The sequence below is a fragment of the Lactuca saligna genome, chromosome 8, assembly GCF_052625555.1.
Source record: "Lactuca saligna cultivar CGN05327 chromosome 8, ASM5262555v1, whole genome shotgun sequence".
NCBI classification, from domain to species: Eukaryota; Viridiplantae; Streptophyta; class Magnoliopsida; order Asterales; family Asteraceae; genus Lactuca; species Lactuca saligna.
This window is the reverse complement of record NC_136424.1, coordinates 163531052-163539178: the sequence shown is the minus strand read 5'-3', so window position 1 is coordinate 163539178 and position 8127 is coordinate 163531052. Positions and strand designations below refer to the sequence as shown.

Sequence of the window (8127 nt, the reverse complement as noted above, 5' to 3'; positions counted from 1 at the left end):
GGCATAAAACCAAAAATTTTCACCGACCTGCATTTAAACAAAATCCATATACAAATAAACGAAGTACGAACCAAAATATGGATATGAACCAAAATGTGGATGCCATGAAACGAAATGGAGTTTGATTTGGGCGTAATTGGGGGTGTTGTGGTGGGTAATGAGAAGAATGGTGATAGGCTGGGACTCGGGGTTAATCGCCGAATGCTCCAGGTGCTGTTCAACATCAGATTCGATTACTTCTCCATTTTTTCGATTTTGATAGTTTGGGGTTTTCATCTTCATCAGATGGTGGCTCCGGAGCAGAGTCCGAGCAATGCTAATTCCAACCTGTCCAGTAACTTCGACAACAAACACCGTATTTGGATCCTTACGTCTACCAAACAAAGAACCCGAAGATGATGGATTACTTACAACTGGAATCAACGATTTCATATTAGAAACCTTCCCGAAGTTGAAATCGATTCTCGGTTTCACCTTCTCTGGCAGAAGATACATTGGATTTCTTTGCATATACGATTAATCTCCTAGGGCTTTTGAGTGAGCGAGACTGGTGCGAGGTGTAGTGGCAAGGAGAAATGAGTTTGAGGTGAGAGCCGTACATGTATATTACCTTTGAATCCGGTTGTAGGTAACAAAATGGTATTTTAAAACATGAAAATGAGAGTTTATTCCCTTAATGTGCAAAAAAATAGTTTAGTGACCTTTTAAAAGAAACACAAAAAGTTTGATGGGCTAATATGACATTTGCTTTTGGTAAAACTAGCTGAAATATATAAAATTACATAAAAGGACATGTGAGAGTATGTATTTCTATAATTAATTAATAGGTGTATTTGGAAATTTTTAAAAGAGATTCTAAAAAGCTAGTCTAAGTACTTTTTCAAAAAGTTAGCTTATAAGCTACTTTTTGGCTTACCAAACACGACAACATAAAAAAACTCGAAAAATAATCTAGTTTATCAACTAGCTGTAGCACGTCAAACACAACCTATATAAAAATATAAATATGAACGGATACGACTCGATAAAAAACAAATCCCGTTCTTAGACAAATTTACTATTCATTACACCGAGTCACCAATATTTACATAGGAGAAGGTTTTGGCGGTGACCTCTGAGTATAAGGACTAAGATGAGCTCTAGAAAAAAAGTGTAAGGGCCTAAATGTAAATATCCTTTCACGCTAAACCCCGTCCCCAAACCTGGTAGTATTCTACCATCAGAATCAGCTTCGCCCTCCTTAGCAAAATGAGGGGAATCTTCGCTATCCGTCGTATGGTACGTAATGGAGTTTATTGCGGCTCTATCTGCTCTTCCATTGGTGAAATTGCATCAGTTTCCTCTTCAAATCCAGCAACAATTCCATACTCGTACTCGTGTTCCTTCTCTTCTGTGACGAAACCATCATGGTCAATTCCCATCTCCAAATTTCAATCGGGGCAGCAGCCTTCTAATCGGAATCACTGTTCCTCTCCCTCGTCGGGTATGATCTTTACTTTTATGATTTATCTATTAACAGCTCACCATTTTTTGTACATCGGGTGTTTTTAGGGATTAATCAATTGGGATTAGGGTTCCTGTCTTGACATATGCTCTGTTTTGTAATTCGGCATTTCTTTTGTTCTATTTTGACAATTCTCATTAACAAAAGAATCTAAACCAGTGTTCCGAAAGGTCATTATATAATCTGAATCACTAGCTTCTCTTGAGTGGGCATTTTAAGGGTGCTTGAATGTGCTGTTTGGAATTGATTGTGATATTTATAGTTATAATCCCAGAACAAGCCATATTAAAGCAGCTGTTATAAAGTCTTTGTGTGATATTGAATTGCTATACCACTATGCTGATAGTGCCTGTATAGTTGTAACAATCACTTTTTTTTTACTAAAACGAATGATTATAGCAGGTGGATCTAGAGTGGTAACAGTCGAGTCAGAAGCTGAATTTAACACCTTACTTCGCAAGATTCAAGGTTAGTAACTATACATATACATAATTACATATACATATACTGATTATATGTGTTATATGCACAATGTGTATATACTTATGTATTTTTATAATGTGACCAGATGAATCCTTGCCAGCAGTCTTTTACTTCACTGCTGTCTGGTGTGGGCCATGTAAGACTTTTATTTTTCTATATATATTTTGTTTTTTCTAATGTAGGGTTGAGTTCTTAAAAGTACTCTTCACTTCATTTTGTTTTACACTTGATTTAAAGTATATATATTTCTTGTTTCACAGGTAGGTTTGTATCTCCTCTTATTGGGGAGTTGAGTGAGAAATACACTAATGTCACCACTTATAAGATTGATATCGATCAAGTAAGCACACCTTCATACTTCTAAGCATTTCTTTCATTTCATATACCACTTGTTTTTTGTTTGTGCAAAAGACGTTAATGCCCTTCTCATTGCAGGAAGGTATGGGTGATGCATTGGCAAAGCTAAATATTTCTGCTGTGGTAAACTACTTATGCTTCCCATTTAACATGTGTCATTTTTAACTAAAGTTTTCAATTTCACACATTTGATCCCCTAGTAATGAATACAATCAAAACTGGCCCATGTACTCGTAAATTTGTCAATTTCGGTCCCTGAAAATGTTATACATGCTCACATATAGACATGTGTTTATATTGTAAGTGCAGCCAACTCTCCACTTTTTTCAAGGAGGAAAGAAGGTGTCAGAAATTGTTGGGGCCGATGTGAAGCTCCTCAAAACCACCATGGAGGATCTCTACAAGTGAGCTTGTATGCTCCGTAGCCACTTTTTATTGAATACATGTTAAATGTTTAGATTTTTAGTATTATCTTAATTTATGAATTCAATATGTATGATCCGACTATATATTAAGGGTTTTGGGTTTATGAAAAATACATATAGAGGATTGGAATATGATGTATCTCCTTTGTGGGTGTTTGGTTTATCAAGTGTTTTTAAAGAAATGGAATCTGGTAAATGCGTGGAGTTTATATAAACTAGATGAATGTATGAGCGTCACACAAATGAAAATTATGTAGTTAAAAATAGGGAGGAGATTCAAAACCGGAATCGGACTGGAACCGAACCGTTAGAACCGGAATATGTAAAGCTGATCTGGGTTCCAGGTTTAAAATAATGGCTTCGTACCGGTTCGGGGTAATCCGGGTTTGGGTTTTTCAGGTCCGGGTAAACCGCTTTAAGAATTGGAACTGGTTTTAATGAAAAAGTTTAAGATATGCATATCTCATTTGTTTGAAGTCGGATTAATATACGTTTTTTCCCAGTTTGTAGTTTAGAGTTTTTACGTGATTTTAGACTACAAATTTATCACTTTTAGTTTTGGGTAAATTACATGAATAGTCCCTATGGTTTGGGGTAATTTGCGTAGTTGGTCCCTATAAAGATTTTTAACTTGGATTGTCCTTATTGTATATTTTTATTATGCGTTTGGTCACTGATCAATTTAAAAAGACTGTTATACCCTTAATTATATTCCTTTTTACCTTTTATTATTGATTTTGTTTTTTAATAATATAAAAATTAAAAGAAATACTATTCCTTCTCTTTTCTCAAAATGTGATCTATCTCTTTCTCTAAACACTCTCCTTTTCTATCTCTCGCATTCTCTCTATCTCTCACATTCTTTTGGTTCAAAATTAGCCCAACGAATACATACAACATGAAGGAATTGATTTTGAGGTTTACTTTGATGCACCACTGGTCCAAAATTGGATTTTTCCATTGTTTTTGGTCCCTCCCACTAACTTCTGTCCATATGCTCCGTTACCTGCAATAAAGACGAGGGTATTGTCGTCTTTCCACCTCCATATCATCAATTACCGCCTTATTGAATGATATACACAGTTAACGACCCTTCACTCTACCCACTAAACCTACTTTGTTGATCGAAAACCCTAATCGTTCATTGAAATCTTACATTTGATCATCAACCGCAATCGTAAGTTTGAATCCACGAGTATGCTCCAAATGTGGGAAATCAGGCCAAGAAATCAGTATTTTGATGCAATCCGAATTTACGGTATCGTACTCTGTTTCTTACATATTTGTTTGAAACAAAAAAATCTTTTACAATCCATATAAAGTAATGTTTTTTTGGTTTGGTTCATGATTTTTACAGAAGGATATCCCACGATTTTCACTATTGAGCTCCATCATGGAGGGAGGTTCACAAAATTCTCAGGGATAAGCTACATTAAAGGAAAATTAGACCACGTTGATTTGGTAGACATGGATGAGTTCTCTGTGCATGAGTTGGACGAGGTGATGCTAAAGCTTGGTTATGAGGTACCACCAGTCATTTACTACCACTATCAATTGCCAACTGGAGATTTGGAGTTTGGTCTTAGAGCTCTAGGGAATGATATTGATGTACTTAGTCTTGCACAGTACATTGAACATCATAAGATCATCAAGGTATACACTGAACATAATGAAACTAAGTTACTTACATACTTTATGTCTCCAAGAGTTAAACCTAGGGTCATAATTGAGGAAATAGCAGATGATGTGCCCACTGCAACTGTTGGTGATCAAGATGTCCCAAATCTTGAATTGTGTTTAGTAAGATATGAGACACCCGAATACAATTCAAATAGGAGATTGAGGTTAGTTGAAGGGAGTCAATCATGTAGTAAGAAATTGTGTTTCAACTTGGAACACATTGCAATTGTTGGTGATCAAGATGCACATATTGAAATTGGTAATGAAGGTGCAAATATTAGTGAGCAAGGTGCAGCTGTTGGTGATCAAGATGCACATGTTGAAATTGGTAATGATGGTGCAAATATTAGTGATTAAGGTGCACCTGTTGGTGATCAAGATACAGAAGTTCATGATCAGGGTGCAAATCTTTGTGACCAAGAAGTAAATACAAGAGAGTTTGATACCTTTGATGACAACCATTTCAATTTGAAGACTTTGATCCTTTCTTTGACCAATATACTTTTAATGATGGTAATGATCACAGTATGGGAGTTGGTGCAGAACTTGGCACAGGACTAGGTGAAGTTCAATTTGAAAGTGAGGGAGTTTGTGAAGGACTTGGTGAAGGAAGTAGTGAAGGGGGTAGTGAAGGGAGTGAGGAAGACATCGACTTTCTTGAAGATGAAGAAAACTATGTAAGTGATATTGAGGTGGACATGAGTGATTTCTATATGAATGTTGATCTAGATGTTGAATATGTTGACAGAGGAAAAGGTGTTGAGACTGAAAATGAAGTTGTTGATACAGAAGATGTTGAAGATGTTGAAGTAATTGATAATGATGAATGTGACTCATTAGGTGAAGATAGTGACGATGAAAGAAGGAAAGCAATATTAAAACAGATGGTGAAGGAGAAGAAATGCTCTCTTGGTGAAGTCCATGCAGTAACTTTTCAAGTGGGTCAAAAGTATAAAAGTAAAAAGGAAATTAAGGACAAAGTCAACAAACTTGCCATTAAGACTAGAAGGAATCTTGGCTTCAAGAAAAACGACAAAACAAGGCTTAGGGTTGTGTGTAAAGGTAATGTACCTAATGTAAATGCAAGTGGGGTAGGTAAGGGCAATAAATTAAATTGTTCTTGGTCAATGCAGACTTCACGGTCAAAAGATAGTGATTATTGGTATGCGAAAACTTTACTGGACAAACATACTTGTGTTCAAACTAGAAAACTTAGGGCTTGCACTGCGAAGTATATATCTGCAGAAATCTTAGATATGGTCGAGTCTAACCCTACATTACCCCTTCGAAGCATTCAAGACCAAGTTCAGAAGAGGCTTCAAGTTGGTGTGTCCATACACAAAGTACAGAGGGCAAAAGCAGCAGCTACAAAGCAAGTGAGTGGTGACTACACAAATCAATACGAGGTGTTAAGAGATTATCTTATGGAACTACAAGCAACTAATGTAGGTACAACTGTGAAGCTTGAGGTTGTTAATGAGCCTAACAGTGCTAGAGAAACAAGGCAGTTTAAAAGGGTGTATATTTGCTTAGGGGCATTAAAGAAAGGGTTTAAAGCAGGCTTAAGAGATATTCTGGGACTAGATGGTGCTTTTATGAAAGGACCATTTCCAGGCCAAGTACTCACAATAGTTGGATTGGATTCAAACAACTGCATATACCCACTTGCATATGCCATTGTTGAGACTGAAAATATGAGTAGCTGGAAATGGTTTCTAGAATGCTTGGGAGATGACTTAGAGTTGTACTTAAATTCTAACTTTACTTTCATGAGTGATAGACAAAAGGTACTATTTTCTTCTTTTTGTATTACTAATAGTTTATTTGTATATGATTGTTGCAATGATTATGTGGGATAATCCTTTATAGGGACTCTTACCTGCTATTACACAACTATACCCACGGGCTGAGCATCGATTCTATCTAAGACATATTTATGAGAACATGAGGAAAAATGGAAAACAAAAGAGTATAAAGATCACTTATGGCAGTGTGCAATAGCAACCATAGTACCCGAATTTGAACACTACATGAATGAACTTAACAAGTTTGATAAGGATGCTTTTGAGTGGTTGAAGAAAATCCCCCCTCACCATTGGGCCAGAAGCTACTTTTTAGGTTATATTCCCTAACTTAGGTGAATCTTTACGAGTGCTCATTGTATATGATTTAGTTCATATAATTTTCTTGTTTAATACAGGCAGAGCAGGATCAGATATATTGCTCAACAATTTGTATGAGGTTTTCAACAGTAAGCTTATTCATGGTAGGAATAAGCCCATCATAAGTTGTCTTGAGTACATTAGGCAGTACCTTATGAAGAGGATCTGCAATGTGAAGAAAGTGATGTCCAAAGCTCTAGGTCCACTCACTCCAACAGCATCACAGTTACTTGAGAGAAATAGGGAAGCTTTAGTCCAATATAGAGCTAGATGGAATGGGACTGCAAAGTATGAAGTTTATGGTCCTTGGCATGACCAGCATGTGGTTGACATGACAAATATGTCATGTACATGTAGAAGGTGGGAATTGAATGGGATTCCATGCAGACATGCCATAGCTACAATACATGAAATGGCTGATAGTGGCGACAAAGTTGGGGAGCTTTACACTTATGTCAACAAAGTGTATTGGCTTCAAACATGGAATGCAACTTACTCTTACACTGTGGACCCTATAAAGGGTAGAGCCATGTGGCCAAAAAGTACCTGTCCATTTCAATTAACACCACCACCACATCACAATCAACCTGGGAGACCTAAGACCAGAAAGAGAAGTGCATATGAAAAATATGATAAACAGATGCAAAATCATGGTGCAGGTGAACCTGAAAAACTTACCAGAAAGTTTGTTAGTGTCAGGTGTGGGAAATGCAACAATAGGGGTCATAACTCAAGGACATGCAAGGGTCAAGGTGGGAATGCAGGAAGCAATGAAGGAGAAAATGCAGGAAGCAGTCAAGGAGGGAATGCATGATGCAGTCAAGGAGGGAATGGAGGTAGCAGTCAATGCAGGAATTAGTGTATTTTGTTTAAAAACTTATCTTTTGGTTTAGCACAACTTTTGTGCATTTGGATGTAATGGTTTAAACCTAGTTTGTTGTAATGGTTTTATTTTGGTCTTTTAGCCCTTTTGGTCATGAAACTAATGTCAACCTTTTGTCATTGTTGAAGAATGATGTTTATGGTTTATACCAACTTTGTTGTCATGTTTATGGAACACATTTATGGTTATAACAAAATTTTTCTGAAACAACAAATAAACATTAACATTAGGTGATAACTGCAATACATTGTCATTACATCCTTGAAAAGGGTACAAATTTATGAAGTTGTCCGAAATAACCCTAAACTGATATTACATTATCTAATACCAAAAACTACCACAATCCATTGTTACAATTTCATAAGACAAAAAAACACCCAAAATTACATGCAACTACAGGGGTCCCTAATTCCTTATTACTAAATGAAAAGCACCCAAGCCACCACAATAGTAACCAACTTGCAAACAAACACATCTTCAATCTTGCCACTTCATAGTTTGCATTGTTGATATTCCCCAATAATCCGAGTATTATCAGCATAAATCTTGCACATATTAGAGGATCAATCCATCCTAAGAATCTGCATCTGGAACCCTTCACGTAAAAAAACAAAACCCTAAACATGAGGGAGA

General features: G+C 36.4%; 2 protein-coding genes across 3 annotated transcripts; both read left to right on the top strand.

Annotated features, from left to right (window-relative positions):
- The first annotated feature begins 1193 nt into the window (after positions 1–1193).
- LOC145012941 (thioredoxin O2, mitochondrial-like) lies at positions 1194–2965 on the top strand. Of its 2 annotated transcripts, none has more exons than XM_078971737.1 (6): positions 1194–1483; positions 1904–1972; positions 2073–2123; positions 2248–2327; positions 2423–2467; positions 2654–2965. In XM_078971737.1, exons 1-6 carry the CDS (start codon positions 1249–1251, stop codon positions 2750–2752), a joined length of 579 nt encoding a protein of 192 aa, XP_078827863.1. In that variant the 5' UTR covers positions 1194–1248; the 3' UTR covers positions 2753–2965. The 2 variants fall into 2 exon arrangements, with proteins under 2 accessions (XP_078827863.1, XP_078827864.1); XM_078971738.1 differs by having other exon boundaries at positions 1196–1483; positions 1907–1972.
- Positions 2966–4976: 2011 nt separating this feature from the next.
- Positions 4977–7425, top strand: LOC145010263 (uncharacterized). The gene is made up of 3 exons (XM_078968827.1): positions 4977–6236; positions 6319–6418; positions 6650–7425. The coding sequence occupies exons 1-3, from the start codon at positions 4977–4979 to the stop codon at positions 7423–7425; spliced, it is 2136 nt and encodes a 711-aa protein (XP_078824953.1).
- Positions 7426–8127: the final 702 nt, after the last annotated feature.